General features: G+C 38.2%; 1 protein-coding gene across 3 annotated transcripts in view; it reads right to left on the reverse strand.

The window, feature by feature from the left end:
• FOCAD (focadhesin) overlaps window positions 1-21,535 on the reverse strand; it is a 311,528-nt gene that overhangs the window by 230,533 nt on the left and 59,460 nt on the right. For all 3 annotated transcript variants that reach the window (XM_029202338.1, XM_029202336.1, XM_029202339.1), the window contains exon 6: window positions 3,588-3,689. In XM_029202338.1, coding sequence (XP_029058171.1) covers window positions 3,588-3,689 — 102 coding nt within the window. The remainder of the gene's footprint in view (window positions 1-3,587; window positions 3,690-21,535) is intronic.

The raw sequence follows: 21,535 nt of genomic DNA on the forward strand, positions 1-21,535 counted from the left end.
ATCAAAACACTGAGCCTTTGGGCCCAACTCTGCCACTAGCCATGTGACCTTGAACAAGTCATTTAATGTTGCTCTCCTTAGTTCCCTCATCTGAAAAACTATGTGTTAGACTAGATAATCTTGAAGTATCCAGTCCTAAAGACCTTGACATCATTGTCAATTTACCCAATTCTCAGTTCTATAATGGTGAAGTCTTAACACCACAGGCCTTCTACAAATCAGTGCAGAATTTAACTGGAGAATCATGCCCCAAAAAATGTAGCACGAAGATACACTGCTATTTCAAGACATCTACTGATACATTCTATTAAAAGTGAACCCATATATTTAGGCTAGCACCTTTCTACTCTACCACCTCCAGCGAGGTTTCTTCCCACATTTGTAATACAGTTTGTAATACAGCTATATTCTTTGTGTGACTTGATAGCTCATTCCTTTTTTCATTCCTGGGATCTTTCATTCCATTTCTGGGATATATATATATATATACACACACACACACACACACACACACACACACACACACACACACATATTTGCATACATTAAAGTTCACTTTTTGTGCTGTAAAATTCTATGGGTATTGATAAATGCATAGTGTCATGTATCCACCATTACAATGTCATATGAAATACTTTTACTGCCTTAAAAATCCTCTATACTTCACCTTTTTAACCCTACCTCCCTCCCCCCAACAAACCCCTGGAAAGTACTAATCTGTTTGTCACTCTATAGTTTTACATTTTCCAGAATGTTATATACATGGAATTATACAGCATGTAGACTTTAAAAAAAAAAAAAAAAGTGAACCCAGCTACTCTAATCAACAATTCCTAACACAGAAAGAGCTAGAATACAAGCTATTGTCACATTTTGCCTCCTTCCTATAGTTGTGAATCACTATTTATATTCTTATTAAATTACCAAACTTCCTTCATTACCTTCTAAATGACAATGTAAAAACTACTAAGTTAACTTACTCTAAAATTAAATCTCAAGAAACTAACAGTCTGCTGAAAATGCAAGCAGAGTGATCAGTTTCATCCTGCAAAGAACAGTCTCATAGTGCAAAAGTAGAAATGAGACAACTGTAATTATTCTTTGCAAATAAATATAAAATAATTTGAAACTTCTATAAAGCTCTAGATAGTATACTCTAACGCTCCAGAATTCAAACGAAAAGAATAAGTCAATGAAAGCTTATCCATAAGTAAACCAAACTCAATTAATAATCTCTTCTCCTTATGACTATCTGGACATATATCATTAGAAGAACTACTTTCAAATTCCAATATAATAATCCTTTGAAATGAAACAACCAAAAAGTAAGTTAATTATTTGCTGACTAACTAAACCATAGGAAAAGAGAGATATTTGTAAGGATTACCCTAAAAACAAGCTAACAACAAATATGGCACATCAGCGGCAACATGTTTTTTTTTGCTGCGGAGCACAGGCTCCGGACGCGCAGGCTCAGCGGCCATGGCGCACGGGCCCAGCCGCTCTGCAGCACGTGGGATCCTCCCAGACCGGGGCACGAACCCGTGTCCCCTGCCTCGGCAGGCGGACTCCCAACCACTGTGCCACCAGGGAAGCCCAGCAACATCTTTTATAAAGTATCCCAATCTATTTAACAAGAGAAACTTCATTAAACAAATGTTTATAAATTTGTTATTTTTGCTTTCTGACATGGATGAACAAAGACTTTTTTAGTAAATATTAATATCTTACCTTCGAAAATGCAGTCCTAGGCGAGGGAAGAGAGGATGATAATAATGTTTACTTTAAGGTATTCATTCAATTGTTACACGGACCTTTATCACTGGCAGATGATTACAAGTTTCCCCATATCTCTTTAAAACTTCCTGTAGCAGTATATCCTGCCTGGAAATCCCATCTAAAACTGAAGTTATAGACTCAGAAATAATGTTCTAATACATTGTATGTATAGGACACTCTAAGACCTTCAAGAGCAAGAACACATGAACGTGGCTAGTGTGGTAAATGTAACTCAGGCACTGGATTACATGGGACAATGGTACCATCCCATTATGACCTTGTGTGACATACTAAGTATGCAGTGATATAATATTTTAGGAGGCACTCTACAACCCACTGCCTGGGCCCCACCAATCTGTGGGCCTCATGTGTACACATATATAAATTCAACATTTATAAAGCACCAAAAAATGTGCCAGGCATTATTAATATGAAGAATATTGAGACACAGTCCCTGCCCTCAAGAAAGTAAGAAAGTTTCACAGTTAATGGAGGAGAATAATTATAAGACCATACAGTAAGTATAATGATGTTAGAAATCACAACTGAAGTTACTAAGGGAGCATGTAAAAGAGACACCTAATTCAGCCTGTGGTAAGTACACACTTCCTAGGAGAGACAATACCTAAACAGAGATTTTTTTGATTTTTTTTTTTAGTTTTTTGGCCACACCACACAGCATGTGGGATCTTAATTCCCCGACCAGGAATCAAACCCGTGCCCCTTGCAGTGGAAGCGTGGAGTCTTAACCTCTGGACCACCAGGCAAGTCCCTAAACAGAGATTTAAAATACAGAAATTAATCAAGAAAGGGCTAGGGTATTAGTCAGAAAAAGCACAGAGGCGAGGAAACAGCACTGTTTCCTGTGTGGAACCAAAGCAAGTCGGTGTATTGCTGAAATACATAATTCATAAATTATGAGATAAAGATAGGAGAAAATAAAATTGGTGAAACAGATCATACACAGAGCCTAGCATGACATAATAGATTTCGTCCTGTAGCCCAGGGATTTTCCAACTATTTCAGAGACCAAACTATTGTTTTCCAATAGAAAGCTTCCATAAGATATCAACACGTAAAAAAACAGTCTATAAGAAAAAGAGCTGAAGGGGTGTGAGGGTGTTTCCATGCTTAGCCTATACATTGCAAGTGCAGTTTGAAAATCACAGCTGCAGTGACTTAAGAAAGGGAGTGATGCAATAAGATCTCTCTTGATGCGTCACCCTGATGGATGCTTAGAGAATGGCCTTGAACAGGACGAGATCGGAGGCAGAGATGCCAGTTAGGAATAGGTGGCAATAGCCACAGTAAGAGATGACCACCTGAGCCAGTGCCATAGTAACAAGGATGTGAGAAAGCTTTGAGGAGCATCAGAAGGCAGAAGGCCTTGGTGAAGCTAAACTAACTGCACATATGGCAGCTATCTGGTCCCATTTGGCAGGACTGCTTAATCCCAGCTGGCACTGGTTTCTAATGGAGAGATTAACTCACTAATCAATTTCCAGAGGGAAAAACCTGTCTTCCATATGTACCATGTAGTAGTTTACCAAATATTTCCAATCAACTTTCCCAACTAACCAATGCTTAGTTTATTTAATAATAGCTTTTCTCATAGTCAATATTTCAACAATCAGTAAATCTGGTAGGATTTTTTTCTCTTACTCTTAAAAAGAAAATAGAAAACTATATCCTGCTCTAAGACATTTCCTTACTTCAGGAGAAAACATTACAATCAAAGCAGCTTAAAAGAAAAACTCTAAAATTAGCATATACTATACATCTCCCTCATTTATTTTATTTTACATTACCTTTCAGGGCATTGCTGGAAAAAAGTTGTCAGCTGTTGCAAAAGTACTGGCCAGCAATCAGGTCTGTGTTCAAGCACAGTGATCAAAGGCTGAGGATGGTTTCTGAAAAACAGAAAGTCACATTGGAAGTTGTCATTTCAGGACTACACCTTCTTAATATCCAAATATAGCTACAAAAAAGCCACTACCATCTAGATTCAAAATTGTCACAAAAATATCATTTGCTGCATTTGTTGCAGAGTTGGCTCATTAGAGCTATGTTTTTCCTATATCTAATTCTTTTCCAGAAAAGAGAATAAACCCGGGTCTTAGAGACCCAAATTTGACAGCAGACTCTGCCATTTAATAGCTCTATGACTTTGACCAAGCTTCTCAATCCAGTAGCTCTTTCATATCCATCCCCTTGATTCCTGCATTCTTGGAAATCACTGGCCACCTCCTCCTCTTGCTGATCTCTTTCCAAACCTGGAAGGTTCCATTTCCTCTAACACTGCCCCAGCCTATAAGCACTATCTCTCCGTCTCTGTTCCCACTCTCAGTATATGGTTCTGTGTTTCCCCAGTATACTTAAGGTGAGAAAAAAGAAAATATTTCTTCCATATCAAATAAACTCTGCAAATTATAAATTCTTGAAATTTCTGTTGAACAAGGACAAATCTTTTATCTGGGCTACATCGATTAAGGTACCTAAAAGACTATATAAAATAAAAGATCTGAAATGTGGAGGATCCTCATATAATGGGGTTTAAAAAAAAAAGGAAAAAAGCACAAACAAATTATTTTAAATAGTTCAAAAAGTCTACTAGGAATTGTAAATTCATTAGCTTTTTAAACTATGAAGTACTAAACAAAGTTTTGATGTGGCTTTTTTTATTGCTAGTTTCAGGTGTACAGCAAACTGATTCGGTTATACATATATACATATGTATATATCTATATTCTTTTTTTCGATTTTTTTCCATTTTAGGTTATTACAAGATATTGAATATAGTTTCCTGTGCTATACAGTAAATCCTTGTTATTTACCTATTTTATATATAGTAGTGTGCATCTATTAATCCCATACTCCCAATTTATCTCTCCCCTCTCCCTTCCCCTTTGATAACCACAAGTTTGTTTTCTATGTCTGTGAGTCTGTTTCTGTTTTGTAAATAAGTTAATTTGTACTACTTTTTTTAAGATTTTTTTTTTTTTTTTTTTTGCGGTACGCGGGCCTCTCACTGTTGTGGCCTCTCCCGTTGCGGAGCACAGGCTCCGGACGCGCAGGCTCAGCGCCCATAGCTCACGGGCCCAGCCGCTCCGCGGCATGTGGGATCTTCCCGGACCGGGGCACAAACCCGTGTCCCCTGCATCGGCAGGGGGACTCTCAACCACTGCACCACCAGGGAAGCCCTAAGATGTTTTTTGATGTGGACCATTTTTAAAGTCTTTATTGAATTTTTTACAGTTTTGCTTCTGCTTTATGATTTGGATTTTTGGCTGTGAGGCATGTGGGATCCTAGCTCCCCAACCAGGGATCAAACCCACACCTCTTGCTTTGGAAGGCGAAGTCTTAACCACTGGACCGATGGGAAGTCCCTGTACTGTTTTTTTAGATTCCACATATAAGTGATGTCATAGAGTATTTGTCTTTCTCTGTCTGACTTACTTCACTTATATGATCATCTCTAGGTCCATCCATGTTGCTGCAAATGGCATTATTTCATTCTTCTTTTATTTTCTTTAACTTTTAATTTTATTTTGTAGTTGATTATCAATGTTGTGTTAATTCAGGTGTACAGCAAAGTGATTCAGTTATACATATACGTGTATCTATTATTTTTCAAACTTTTTTAAAAATTAAAAATGCTATTTGAAAAAAATTCAAAGCATATAGATGCATCTATCTTTTTTACATAAAAAGAATCATATGCATAATACTTTTCTTTAATCTTAATTTTTTTTTTTTTTTTTTTTTTTTTTTTTTTTGCGGTACGCAGGCCTCTCACTGTTGTGGCCTCTCCCATTGCAGAGCACAGGGTCCGGACGCGCAGGCTCAGCGGCCATGGCTCACGGGCCCAGCCGCTCCGCAGCATGTGGGATCTTCCCGGACCGGGGCACGAACCCGTGTCCCCTGCATCGGCAGGCGGACTCTCAACCACTGCACCACCAGGGAAGCCCTCTTTAATCTTAATTTTTAACCCAATAATATAGCACTAGCAATGTTTAAAAAAAGAAAAAGATCAGTTACACCCAAATGATTTTTTACAACAGCCTTCTTGGTGGTTCTCAAAATGGGATCGCCTTACCTGCAATATCAGCATCACCTGGGAACTTGATAGAAATGAAAATAAATTCTCAGGCCTCAGCCAGACCTAATAAATAGCTCTCCAGACAATTCTGATGCACTGCTATAAAGCAGTGGTGCTCAACCCTGGCTGCATGTTTGATTTAGCTGTGGAGCTCTTTTTAAAATACCAATGCCCAGGCTTCAATTATACTGGGGTTGCTAGGAGTGGAGCCCATGCATTAGTAATTTTTAAAAACTCTTCCAGCAATTCCAATGTGTTGCCAGGTTGAAAACCAGTACAAGTGAAAAACCACAGAAGAGGGAGGTTAGGAGTTGGGAAGTTTTCTGATTTTTCTCTCTCTTAAACAGAAAAGTATGGCAGATCCATCACACTGAAACCCTCATGTTAAACACCTCTCTGACACTACTACAAAGTTTCTGGTTATTATAACACCATCTCTCTATTTTCTCCTCAACCTCACCTAATCTATTAGACACTAACTTCACATGCTGGCAGCCTCCTGTTTGTTAAAGCACAGGCTATTTCTGACTGATCAGATTACTGCCACTGCTAAGGGATCCCTCCAAGCAACTTTTTATGCCAAAATTCAAAGATCCTATCAAAATCACATTCCAAATTCCAAACTCTTTGGCAGTTAAACCTATCTAGAATTTGCTTCTGCTCTAGTTGCTACAGATATGAAGACACAAATGTTACAAATCCTTAAAGCCTCTCAGGTATGTCACATCAGCCAAACTTCTTAGATTATGAAATCAGTAGGTCATGTTCAAGTAAACATGAATAAAAAGGAAAGAACAGCAACTGCAACTATTTTAGCTATGGGTTTTCCTTCTGACAAGCACCATATTGAAATGAGGAGCATCAGATATGACCATCTATTAATCCTCCAGCTAATGGTGGCATTCATGACTATTTAAGAGGAAAATCCAACAAGTTGCCACATAGTTTTTGTGTTCATAAAGTACTTTAGTGCTTTGCAATAATCTTCCCTTATAAGTCACCCCCTAACTCTTCCCACCCCTCAATTCCCACCCCCAAAAACTGTCAAGAATCTATCTCCTGTTTAAAAACTGTTAAGAATCTATCTCCTTTCAAAAACAGTCTTGTCCAGATTAAATCAGATCAACAGAGGTAAGAGATAGTAATTTTAAAGTAGGATTGGGAATGATGCATATATAGCAAACAACTCTGTTATAATTTAGCTTCTACCTCACTGGAATTGTGGGACCACTCTGCTTTGTTGCATGAAGTTGAAGGCCTGCTTTGCTAGCATTGGGGTTCAGCAAATTCTTTTTAGTATCTCAGACTTAAAACTCTAAAGATGAGATTAAGAAGAATATAAAATAGGGATTTACCCAGATTAATTACTGACTTAGACATCTGGATAATTAACTTTTCCAGAGAATTGATTATGTCAGATCCAAGTGGAAATACTGTAGGAATAATATACAATATTGATTCCAAGAAGTTAAAAACCTCGAGGGAGAAAGGAAGTCCAAATTAAAAACGTTGAATATTACTACTGATTAACATTGATTACCAATATTATACTATTTCAACTGAGTACAACTAACTTAAAATCAATTACAATTGCCAAAATTTTGTTTTAATACTTTGAGCAAAGAATGAATTTGAAGCAAAGAGCTAAATTCTCCCTTGTGAATCATCAAACTGGTATGTGAATGCACATATAAAATAATATGTAAAGCCTTATGCTTTATAGAATGGACACAGTTTTTAATTCAATATACTTTATCGTGCAACTGCCATACATGAGGGATTCTCAGTCTCGGCACTATTGACATTTGGAATCAGATAATTCTTTGTTGTTGGCATTGTTCAATGCACTATAGGATGTTTAAGAGCATTCCTGACCTTTACCCACTAGACGCTAATAGCATTCAACCTAGGCACGTGACAATGGAAAATGTCTCCAGACATTACCAAGTGTCCCCTGGGGCCACAGTTGTCCCTGGTTAAGAACCACTGCACTAGGTAAAATGGCAAGCACTATGAGGCACAAAACTCACAAAAACACGGTACTAGCCCTGAGTTATTCAAAAAGACTATTATCCCACCTTCATCCTTCTTTATACTGAATCAAAAGCAATCAATCAATCATGCTCAAAATTTGAAGATTCTTATGGAAATATAATCATCAAATATTAACATTAGATGCACAAGAGTAACGGTAGAGTAGAAACTAGAAGACTTAAAATGGAAAACAAATGTAAAATTATTCCTTTGCAAAACATAGAAGCATGTTCCAAAATAAACAAACGGCATTAAACATTATGCATGCTAATTTGGTATGATAGAAAATAGAGTTATTTTCCATTTAAAATATTATAACTAGAGCATTTAAAATGTCATAAGGAAAGCAATTATACTCCAATAAAGATGTTAAAAAAAAAGTCATAAGGCTAAGTATAGTTCACTCCTGAAATATTCAAGGATTGATTCTTAAATTAATGGATTATTCAAGATTTTTCTTTTCTTTCTTCTCACTCAATGCTTGTTAGCCACTTCTTTCAAGTACCTCACTTCTTTCAAGTACCTCCAACTGAGAAAGGTCAAGGTAAATGGAAGAATCCACAATTTAAAGTAAATTTTGCTCTTCATTAGAAGGACTGTTGATCAAAAAAAGAAATAACGTGGTACAAAAGAACACCAAAACAAAACCTGGGTTATGCCTTAAAATGTCAATTATACCCAAACCTGGTATTCAAGGCATAAAGAGTGAGTTGCCTAAAACACTTTATTCAAAGTGATAGATGGGTTGAACATACAATCAACCTGATCACTTGTAAAGCAAACAGTGACAGACAATAAGCTCTACAATTATGAAAAACAAACACAAATGTGGGACACTGAAATCATTATTATTATTTATATAAGCAGGACCTACATAGCATCATCCAAATCATTTACTGTTATGCTGCCACAACCATGTCTCAGAAGAAAGACTAGAAGTGGAGAGGTGATGTGAAATAGTGGAGGAAAAACACTGAATTAAAAGAGTCAAGAGTTCCAAATTCCCATTCTGTCTCTGCAACAAACTGTGTAATCTCAAGCAAGAGAATAACCTCTCTTGGGCAAAGTTTCTTCATCTGTAAAATGAGGAAATCAGACTAAGTACCTTCCAGTGCTAAAGTTATAGAACCCAGGTCACCCATTAAAGCCCTAATCTTGGTACTGCTCGGGACCAGAGGTGGAACCAAATCCTGTAAAGGCAGAAACCAATAAAGATGGCTCTCAAGTATTAATAATTCTATGCCAAGCTTAAACGGCTTTAAGGCCAACGTCTAATAAAATCTAGGGCCTCAAAACAGAGGTCTCCTATTTTTATCTCAAAGAAATAAAGCATCTTATATTTTTTACTTCAGAGAGAAATGCAGTGCTATATCCAGAATAAGCCCACAGAAAATTTTAAATCAAGATTTCCTAACTCTTGAGACATCCAGTAGATTCTGTTTTCTTCTTAAAAGAGAATAACATTGTTTCCAAAATTGAAATCAATACAAACCAGGCAATCAGGTCACCCTTCATTGGCCTCTAGTGCCTGTAATTTCTCCTTCACTGTGTGGTTATTATTATTGTTGCTGTTGTTGTTGTTATTTTTCTGCCATAGATGAGCCAATTTGTTGTGTGTTCTTTGGCACTTTCCCATTTCATGATTTGTAAATGTTTTAACTGCCATTTTAAGTAAAGCATTTAATACAGTAACTAGCACACAGAATATTCCATAAACGGGGTACTATTATGATTATCATGCAGGTAAATTTTTATCTTAAACTAGAGCATAAGCAGCTTGAAAGCTGGGTGTCTATCTTCTTACTCTTATGTTTCCCTTTCAGTGCCAAATGCACATCTAAAATAAATGTAACAAACACACACTTTCCCCAAAGCACCTTTTTAAACTCTTTGAATGGATCATGAAAAACCAACATCACAACCCCTCTAAGTACATTGTATCAAAGTCCACATTGTTCGGAGAAAAAAAGCACAGAGGAAGCATGCAGAGTTGGTACCTAATACTTCAGGGCTCCCTGCCCTTTAATAACATTGTCAACAACACAGAGCAGTAAATGCATCTCAGCAGAATGGAGCGGGGGAGGGAGTAAATGATAAATTCGTGGTTCCACTAGACTAGCGCAGAGACAACAATAAAATAAGGTATGTAACTAGATTCACCTTTCCAAGTATAAATACATCAATCTTAATAGAAAAGAGGGAGCAAAAAAAAAATTAGTCTTGTAGTAGGCAAAAAGCAAAAGTTACTTGTAACCTTTGGGTCACCTCAACCTTTCTGCTACATCTCTGAATGTAGGAAAGCTATGATTTGATTTACATCTTAAATTCAGCAATAGACACAGATTGCCTTTTCTGTGTGAGGAAACAATGCCTGCAGTCACCATGCATTTTCATGTATGCAGCTGTGACCCTGGCGCTTTCAGAAGCATAGCATAGCACTTACTACATCAAATATGCATTTTAAAAGCATTTCTCTACCTGCTCTGAATTTTGATTTGAAAGAGCTGGTTAGAAGCCAAAGTGGGATTAAAAAAAAAAAAAAAAAAAAGCTCTGCAGACTTTAAGATTAAAAATGCATAATAGGGACTTCCCTGGTGGCTCAGTGGTTAAGAATCCACCTGCCAATGCAGGGGACAAGGGTTCGATCCCTGGTCCGGGAAGATCACACATGCCTCGGTGCAACTAAGCCCATGAGCCACAACTACTGGGCCTGTGCACCGCAGCTGCTGAAGCCCACGCCCCTAGAGCCTGTGCTCCGCAACAGGAGAGGCCACCACAGTGAGAGGCCCGCTCACTGCAGCGAGGAGTGGCCCTCGCTCACCACAATTGGAGAAAGCCTGTGCGCAGCAACGAAGACCCAACTCAGCCAAAAAAAAAAAAAAACATAATAAAAATTGTTAAGATTCCACAATGAAAGAAAAAAAAGATTCCACAATGAATATTACTATAAAAAAGAAAAATTAAACAATAATTGTGAATCATTATCTATCCTATAGAGTCTTAAGACAATGCATTTCATCCTTTCCAGAAAAAGACTTGGAGCAAAAATTATTTCAATTTTGACATTTTTGACTAATCTTCTTTTTTCTTTAGGTCTATAACGCAGATAGGGAAAAGATAAGATGTCTTTGAAAAGAGACTTCATATCACAATGGTTCTGCCCTCACAATGAACCTTTCCCAGGATCCCTATTTTGAGAGGCAGGGTTTTAATGCAAAGGTGTCTGCCAATGTCAGAAGTCTGGAACTATTTTAGGTACAAGGTGATGGCTGGGGGGAAACACACAGATATGGAGGGGTCCAAAACGTCTATTACTAAGTTACATCCTTGATTGGGGGGGCGGGGGCGGCGGGAAACTAGAGATAAGATAAATAGGCTAAGGCAAAAATTACAACATTTTATGCTCTTCAAGACATTTATCAGCAAATTACCATATCAATTTTCAAATTAAGCATGCACACTTAGAAGAACTTATAAAATATTTTCTAGTGGCAATTGCTAACTGGAAGATTGTATAATATGTATAGATTATTATTTAGGTCTGATTTTAAATCCCAAGTGTAAACTCCAGGTGATTGGAACCATAAACTGTGAACAAAGACTTCCCTGGGTGGGAAGAGGAGAGAAAAGAGCAAATGAAAACAGAAGCAAAACATGCAGTGCCACAGAAAGAATCAAACTGCAAAAACATAGATGGGGGACTTCCCTGGCAGTCCAGTGGTTAAGACTCTGCACTTCTACTTCTGGGGGCTAGGGTTCAATCCCTGGTTGGGGAACTAAGGTCTCACATGCCGAAAAATAAAAAAGACAGATGGCCCTTGGAACGTATTATTGGCTATGCTTTCCCGATTACTGCCCTAGCTTCTTTCTTATCCTCAACTCTACTGAGCTTTCTCAGGGACAGATCTGACACTGATACCCCCTTCTTTCCCACCTTCTTTTTCCTAATTTCTGTAAAAAATTTCATTTATCCATTAATGCAAGAATTCACAAGCCCTCTGAAATTATATGCAAAATTTTGAGTACATGTACATGTGTACATTTTCTAGGGGAAGGTACAAAACTTTTATGAGATTCTCAAAGAAGGTCCTGACCTCCCCTCCAAAAAAGGGTAAGTGCTAGTAAATTAAAGCTAAGTATACCTAAGGTAATTACTGCAATTCAGCCTTGTTAAACTCCTGCTTCCAAAAAAAACTATAAAGTACGCTTCTGTTTCCCAAAAAAAGTTATATATTATGTGACTAGAAATGGTGGCTCCCCAACTACTGAAGTTTTTGTAACTTCAGCAAAATAAAACATATTAATGCATTCTAATGGTTCCAAACCCTACGGCAGCTTGACTGTAAAGTACAGAAAATTTAATAATGGTGTCATGCTTCCTTTATGCTAAATAAAACCAAACATCTACACCTCAGGAGATCCCTTTAGATCATATATTCAACTGTTGAAATAATCAGCTCCCCAAAAAGCAAAATGCTTATTTTGACAACAGAAACATACGACAATAGCTGATGGTCAAAAAAACACTTGATTTTTTTTTCAAGTGTTACGGGATTCTAAGCAACCTCATTAAGAAACAATAAATGCGATAAGGAAATTTGCATAGAAATGAGAAACAATAACAACTACTCTTAATTATAGAATAGGAGGTTTATTTTCAGGAACTTAGGAAAAGTAGCTTACCTCCAGAAATAAATGTAAAAGGGAATAACACTGAAAATTCATTGGACTTGGTAAGTATACAAAAATATTACAGAATAAATAAAATGTGATATATCCATGCAGTGAAATATTATTCAGCCATAAAAGGAATGAAGTACTAAATCATGCTACAGTGTAGATGAACCTTAAAAACATTATGCTATGTGGAAGAAGCCAGACATAAAAGGCCACATATTGTATGATTTTATTTATATGAAATGTCTAGAAGAGGCAAATCCAGAGATAGAAAAGTAAGCAGTGTTTTATGTCTATAGTAGGACGTATTAGAGAAAGACTGCTAATAGGTATGGGGCTTCTTTTGGGGGTGATAAAAATGTTCTGGAATTAGATAGTGGTATAGTTGAACAACTTTGTGAGTATAATAAAAACCACTGACTTGTACACTTTAAAAGGGTGAATTTTATGGTATACAAATTATATCTCAATCAAAAAGGCATTAAAAATATTCCAAACTTAACTCAGTCATATACTATTTTAAAGTTAATTAACCTCTTTCGATTTTATAAAAATTCATATGTATCATGTGAAGCATACTGCCAATATAAATAATCATAATAACTTGGATTTCCCTTACAAAGAAAATAAGTTCAAATCAGAATCTCATTTATTACCTCAATATCCACGGTTGATATCTTAATTGTGCCCATTTTAAAGATGCAGATGTAGGAGGAAAGAAAGTTAACTGTCTTTGTCTAATGTCACTATGAAATAATATAACATTGTTGAGTGTTTTAACCATTTGTCCAGTGAGTTCCAAACCTATTTCCACATCAGAATCTCTTGAGACTTTTTAAAAATACATGGATTCTACGTACCCACACTGGCTCCCACCCAAGCTTTCTAAATCAGAATCTATAGAGGTGGGGCTTCAAAATCTATAGATTAAGTGAATTCCCAGGGATTCCTACTATGTCCACATCTAAAGCATATCTATATCTCGACTGCCACTAGTAAATCTGAAGGGAGTGGCAGAGTTGGGAAATCACCATTTTGAAATTATCACAGTGAAAATTAATGGGGGTGGGGCAGCTGTGAGTTTAACAAGGAACAGGATATTTTCATGGTCTCGTAGCATCTTCCCCATAGACTGCTTATTAGTTACAAGAAGATGATAACTATACAGTAGAGAAACCAGACATCACCTTGATGGAGTAATCAAAATTAAAATCACCAGTGAGTGGCAAGATGGACATCAGTGTCTCCAGATATGATATCCTGAGAAAGACATAGCATCACTTTTATAGTATTCAAAAATGTCAATGTTATAAAACATAAAGGATGAGAAATTTTCCAAATAGTTCCAAATTTTAAAAGACTAAACAGATGACAATTAAATGTAATATATGATCCTAAACTAGAGTCCATACACTAAAAATAAAAAGGATAACGGTATGAAAGGACATTATTAAAACAAATGGCAAAACTGGAATGTGGACCATAGATAAAAGTATTATATCAATGTTAAATTTTCTTGATTTGATAACTGTACTCTGGTTATATATGAGAATATCCTTGTTCTTAGAAAGCATACCCTACTGAATATAGGTAATCTACTCTCAAATATTTTTTTAATTATATAGAGAGATGGATAGGATAACGCAAATGTGGCAAAGGGTAAAAAAATTGATGAATCTGGGTAAATGGCATATGGAAACTTTTTGTACTATTTTTGCACCTTTTCTGGAACTTTAAAATTCTTTCAGAATAAGTTTAAAAATAAAACCTTTTAAAAATAAAACCTTCAATGACTTCCCACTACTCTTTTTTTAAAATAAATTTATTTATTTATTTTTGGCTGCGTGGGGACTTCGTTGCTGCGCGCGGGTTTTCCCTAGCTGCGTCGAGCAGGGACTACTCTTCGTTGCGGTGCACAGGCTTCTCATTGCAGTGGCTTCTCTTGTTGCAGAGCATGGGCTATAGGCAGGCGGGCTTCAGTAGTTGTGGCGCACAGGCTCAGTAGCTGTGGCGCACAGGCTTAGGGGCTCCAAGGCATGTGGAATCTTCCCAGACCAGGGATCGAACCTGTGTCCCCTGCATTGGCAGGCAGGTTCTCAACCACTGCGCCACCAGGGAAGTCCCCCCACTACTCTTTAAAGAAAGCCCAAAGCCTTTGCCATGGTCTTGCATCTTCTAAGCCATGCCCACCTCCCCTGGGCCTCTGTCTTGGCCTCTCCCTCCCTTGAACACTAAGCTCCAGGCACCCAGCCTCCTGTTAGATCTCCTGGAGCACCAGGCTCTCTCACACAGCAGCAGCTAGGCACATGCTTTTCCCTAGATCTAGAAATGCTCTTCCTGCACTCTTCGCATGGGTGACTCCATCTCACACACCAAAATGGGTATGAGAGAAAATGCAAAAAGGGCTTAATGCTGAGAAGAAGCTAGTTATCAAAATTAAAACTGGAGCTACATTTTGACATCCACAACTACAAACTGGTCTTAGTGCACTTTGTGTCAGTATTTATCTTGGGACTTTCTCTTGTTTCTGTTTGATGACCCTAAAGAATGAATGTATTTGCCTTAAGAGATAAGTGAGAAAAACAAAAACAAAAATGGTATGAATCACAAAGTACCTCAGTCTTTTGGACACACATCTTTAAGTACTTAAAACTAACTCTCCATCTAAATAAACTCATAACACTGCACAAAGAGATGCACAAATACACATAGAGTACATAACTTTCATCTACTCAGGGTATCACCATCCATCACTATTGGCCTTATCACCCATTTCAGAGCACACCATCTGCTAAAAACATTTAATATTCCCTTATTTCAGAAAGTACAGCTTGATGTTGATCAGACCAACCCTTTCCACAAATAAGATTCTCAACATTTGATATTTGTACATGTCAGCCACTGTCTGGCACATCAGAATGATGCACAAATTCTGGAACAAGCAGTTACTGCTCATGAATTCACAGCTATTTCCTCACTTCAGCTGAGGCAAGAGAGATCTTAAAAAGATTGCCATAATATGAATACGCAGAGGAAAAATTAAAAGCAAAAGTACATGATAAAATTTTAAGGGAAAAAATGGCATATTACAGAGAAAATGAGCCTCTAATAATTTATGAATCATAAAAATTTAGTTTCGTCATTCTTGCTTGCAACCAAAATACCAGGCAAATGTTGGTTCTCTGCTGCACTTCCCATATGGTCAATGTTAGAGAATGTTGAAATAACTTAAACATAGTGTGTTATTAAAAAGTGGAGTTCAGGGGCTTCCCTGGTGGCGCAGTGGTTGACAGTCCGCCTGCTGATGCAGGGGACACGGGTTCGTGCCCCGGTCCAGGAGGATCCCACATGCCGCAGAGCGGCTGGGCCCGTGAGCCATGGCCGCTGAGCCTGTGCGTCTAGAGCCTGTGCGTCCAGAGCCTGCGCTCCGCAACTGGAGAGGCCACAACAGTGAGAAGCCCGCATACCACAAAAAAAAAAAAAAAATAAGAGGTTCATGAACAAGGAGCTCCCCTTCAAACTAACCAAAAGAAAATTCAGACCAAACAAAAAGGGCAGGGGAAAAATAAGCCTGAAGTAAAGGATATCTTACTAGTCGCTTTTTTTTTTTTTAACTGATTAGTATAAAAATTGTTCACACGGTGGGAATGTAAATTGATACAGCCACTATGGAGCAGTATGGAGGTTCCTTAAAAAATGAAAAATAGAACTACCATACGACCCAGCAATCCCACTACTGGACATATACCCTGAGAAAACCATAATTCAAAGAGTCATATACCACAATGTTCATTGCAGCTCTATCTACAATAGCCAGGACATGGAAGCAACCTAAGTGTCCATTGACAGATGAATGGATAAAGATGTGGCACGTATATACAATGGAATATTACTCAGCCATAAAAAGAAACAAAATTGAGTTATTTGTAGTGAGGTGAATGGACCTAGAGACTGTCATACAGAGTGAAGTCAGAAAGAAAAACAAATACCGTATGCTAACACATATATATGGAATCTAAAAAAAAAAGGTTCTGAAGAACCTAGGGGCAGGACAGGAATAAAGACGCAGACATAGAGAATGGACTTGAGGACATGGGGAGGGGAAACGGTAAGGTGGGACGAAGTGAGAGAGTGGCATGGACTTATATACACTACCAAATGTAAAATAAATAGCTAGTGCGAAGCAGCCTCATAGCACAGGGAGATCAGCTCCATGCTTTGTGACCACCTAGAGGGGTGGGATAGAGAGGGTGGGAGGGAGATGCAAGAGGGAGGAGATATGGGGATATATGTATATGTATAGCTGATTCAGTTTGTTATAAAGCAGAAACTAACACACCATTGTAAAGCAATTATACTCCAATAAAAATGTTTAAAAAAATTGTTCACAGGTAAAAAGGGGCTTTTAAAGTTTTTGAAAACAGTTAAATGCCTAAACCAGAGGTCACAAACTGTTGCCCTTGGATTGCATCCTGTGAGCAAACGTGTTCGGTCTGCCTAACCCGTATTTTCAAAACTTGGAATTGCTTTCCAACATTTATTAGTGAGGATATTTCATATAAAATGTTATTAATATTGAAAGATCTGAAGGTCTGGCAACAATGAAGCCCCACTGCCTCACTGCAACAATTGGCCAGTAGTTCTCAGTTGAACCAGCGCACTGGAAACCATCTAGGAAGCTTTGAAAAATTACCAATGCTTGAGGCTGACCCCTACTCATTCTAGGGAGAGCCCAGGGAACTAATACATTTAAAAGTTCCTCAGTGGGCTCTAACGGTGCAACCAGAATTGAGACTCCTGCACCTAGAGTTTTACACTTGACATATGCTCTTCGTTTAATCACAGCAGTCAAATGTGCTTCACTGTTCTTCCAGTTTACCCCCATCCTAAAAGGCACTGGGAATTGAAACTCCATTTAAATATCCCCATTAATCTTGTTTAAGCCACTGAACTATGGAAGGGTCCAGTGACACAAAATGAACTTTATTGGCTACACACACTCTAATCTGATGTATCTCAAAGCACGGTGGGTAGATCACTTCTGTATCCAAATCTCTTGTTAAAGTGCATGTTCCAGACACATACATGAAAAACTAAGCAAGAGCTCCTTATGCACTGTAAACACTAAATACCATCCTTGGTTTGTAGAAAGGTGCTGAGGGCTCTCTTCCCCTCCTGTTCCTACCAGCGTCTACTGTCTGACCATGCAGAACACTAACTTGTTGGGGTCATGGAATTACTCATTGAACAGAGAGCAGTGAGGTTTAAATCTCACTTGCATCCACACTTGGCTTGCTCTCACTGGATTGCTTTTCCACTAGAATTGCTGTTTGGTTCTGCTCTTGGACTCTCTAATGTCCATGGTAGACGCAGTAAGATGAACTTGGTGCCTCGGTGCCTAAGTTAGGAGCAAACAAACCTTTTGCCTTCCTAATAGGGAACAGAGGCCAGGAGACACAATTAACCACTCAAGACCCCTCCCAGTCTACCCCAAGGGGCTCCCTGCAGCTAAGTACTACTAAGTTCATATATGGTACCACTAAGTTCCCAGGGGCTCAAGCAATATTGCTCAAGCATGATCCACAAATGACCTATATCCATCACCCAGCCGCTGTATTCCTGAGTCTCATTGCAAAACCTACTGAATGAATGAGAATCTCTGGCAAGTGGGCTTGAGAAGCTGTATTCATAACAAGCTCCCCAGGCAGTTCTTAGGCACAGGAAGTTTGAGAGCCACTGAGCTCTGGGTTCAACAAAGAGAAGACCCACTCTAAAGCTCCTTCAGGAAAGTCACAGGAACCAAGGGAAGCCACTGGCTAACATTCTGGGTCCTCACATCTCCCTCTCTCTTCACTCCCTAACTGGAACGACTTAAGCAATTCAGGGCAGACCCATTTAAAATGACAACATAAATACCCAGAAAAGAAACAGCTGGATCATGTGGCAGTTCTATTCTTAATTTTTTGAGGAATCTCCAAACTGTTTTCTATAGTGGCTGCACCAATTTACCTTCCCACCAACAATATATAAAGGTTCCCTTTTCTCCATATCCTCTCCAACACTTATTTCTTGCCTTTTTGATAATAGCCATTCAAACGGGCATGATGTGATATCTCACTGTGGTTTTGATTTGCATTTCCCTAATAAATACAGTGATGTTGAACATCATTTCCTGTGCCTGTTGGCCATCTGTAGGTCTCCTTTGGAAAAATGTCTACCCAGATCCTCTGCCCATTTTTTAATCAGGTTATTTCGTTTTTTGCTGTTGAGTTGTACAAGTTCTTTACATATTTTAGATATTAACCCCTTATTGGATATATGATTTGCAAATGTCTTCTTCTGGGTATTTATCAGAAGAATATGAAAACACTAATTCAAAAAGATACATGCACCACAATGTTCATCACAGCATTATTTACAACAGCCAAGATATGGAAGCAACCTAAGTTACCCATTGATGGATGTATGGATAAAGAAGATGTGGTACATATGTACAATACTACTTAGCCATAAAAAAAGATGAAATCTTGCCATTTGCAACCCCTGGATGGACATTGAGGGTAGTATGCTAAGTGAAATGAGTCCAACGGAGAAAGACGAATACCATATGATTTCACTCACATGTGGAATATTAAAAATAAATAAACAAAATAAACCACACAAAAGCAAACAAATAGATACCGAGAACAGATTAGTGATTACCAGAGGGGAAAGGAAGTAGGGGGAGGGAGAAACAGATAAATGGGATCAACTATACGGTGACAGATGGAAACTAAACTTTTCGTGGTGAACATGCTGTAGTGTATATAGGCCAAAATATAATGTTGTACACATGAAATAGTAATATAAACCACTGTTACCTCAATTTTTAAAAAAATTTTAATAAAAAATAAGATGACCACATATTCTGTTTTACTATAATTCAAATTAATCAGCTATCAGGACAAAAAGAAGTGAGAAACACTTAAAATCCAACTGTATGGTAGCAGAGTCCTTAATACCATAAAAACACAGATGAGTTTCATGCCCAGAAAGCTTATAATTATTTGTCAATCCTACGGCATAACCAGGGAACACCTTTCAGTGGAGTTCTAAGCTTCTCATATCCTTTTTATGCTTTCATACAGAGCTCATCAGCCTTCCTCTCCAAGGCTGGATGATATTGCTAACCAACATGTGGCAAAGAAGATTCTAAAACAGCATGACAATTTTATGCTTGACTCAGGCAATCATAGCTCTCTTGAGGGAAATCTGCTCTCCAGGCTCACCTCTCCTGTGTTTCTGCCCACAATCCCCCCTGGAGGAACTTAAGACTCTTATACACTCGATTACACTCTACTGATTTATAGTGCCAAACAGCCATTCACATAAGGGCCCTCCATAAACATTACTGGATTATGCCAACTCAGGTGATTGATTCTGGTCCTCTTAATGTGCCACCACTCTACAGACAAACCTTATATATCCAGTATGATTTCAGCTCCTCAAACTAGGCTCCCTATCCACACCTTGCATCTATTGTCTTCTGAAAACAAGACTGCAGTTAAAAGAACCAACTACTGGAGAAAACTAATTATAAATAGGAAAACAGGTGAAACATTATAGGTAACTGAAAGTTTAGCACTTGCACACAGTGAGGACAATCAGTATGAAAATGACACTAACTCTGATTCTTCTGTGTGATGGAAAATTTCCTTCTACCATCATCAAAACTAGTGCTTCTTAAACTTAAAGGTGCCTGTGAACTACCTGGAAAATCTTACTAAAATGTGGGCTCTAATTCAGATAATCTGAGATGGAGTCCAAGATTCTGCATTCCTAACAAGCTCCCAGGAACTGCTAATGCTGCTCATAGCTCTGCTACTTACAGCAGGTGGGGAAACAGCAGCATCACCGTCAGTGTCAGCATCAGCATCACCTGGGAGCTTGTTAGACAAGAATCCTGAGTCCACCTTAGACCTAAGGAAAGAGAATCTGCCATTCAACAAGGTCTCAGGTGATCAGAATGCATAGTAGACAGCCGCTAACACACCATCTTATACTCACTGTCAATCAGAATTGCCTGGGACCTTTTTGGAACTACAAAAGCTTAGGCCTCATGGCAGAGAATCTGATTCAGTTGGTCTAGGGTATTTCATTGTTCCTATTTTTGTTTGTTTTTAGGCATACCCAGGTGGTTCTGAGCAGCCAGTGTTGCGAACCATTGAATTAAAAATACCCAACTGGGTGGAGGAAAAAATAGAGCTACTGCTAATCGCTGAGGAATTTGAGGGAATGATGAAAATATCCTAAAATTGGTTATTGCAATGGTTACATGACTCTGTGAATATACTAAAAACCACTGAATTGTACCTTAGATGAGTCAACTGTATGGTATATGAATTATTCTCAATAAAACTGTTATATAAAAATGTAAAACTTCAATAGCTTTCCTATTTTAAAATAGGTAAATAACTCCAACTGAACAACAATGAAGTGGAATTCTTTCCCATTCTGGAACTCTGGCCCAAGAGGTTGAACTTCTTTCAAAAAAAGAGAACAGGGCTTCCCAGGTGGCGCAGTGGTTGAGAGTCCACCTGCCAATGCAGGGGACACGGGTTCGTGCCCTGGTCCGGGAAGATCCCACATGCCGCGGAGCGGCTAGGCCCGTGAGCCATGGCTGCTGAGCCTGCGCGTCTGGAGCCTGTGCTCCGCAACGGGAGAGGCCACAACAGTGAGAGGCCCGCGTACCGCCAAAAAAAAAAAAAAAAAAAAACACATGCTTATACGACTCATCTAGAAACATTAAGTTCTGCTCATCTACTCCTCAGGTTCATTTCTGGTTAAGGTAATGCATATTTTAAAAAGAAAAGCAAATTTATCAATTTTGAAAACTTTCTCCTGCACACGCAAAGTTTCCATAGTATTTTCAAATAAATAATTTTCCTTTTGCTTCCCCAATTTAAA

This window comes from Monodon monoceros, unplaced genomic scaffold (genome assembly GCF_005190385.1).
Source record: "Monodon monoceros isolate NGI ecotype Baffin Bay Population unplaced genomic scaffold, NGI_Narwhal_1 Super_Scaffold_5, whole genome shotgun sequence".
NCBI lineage: Eukaryota > Metazoa > Chordata > Mammalia > Artiodactyla > Monodontidae > Monodon > Monodon monoceros.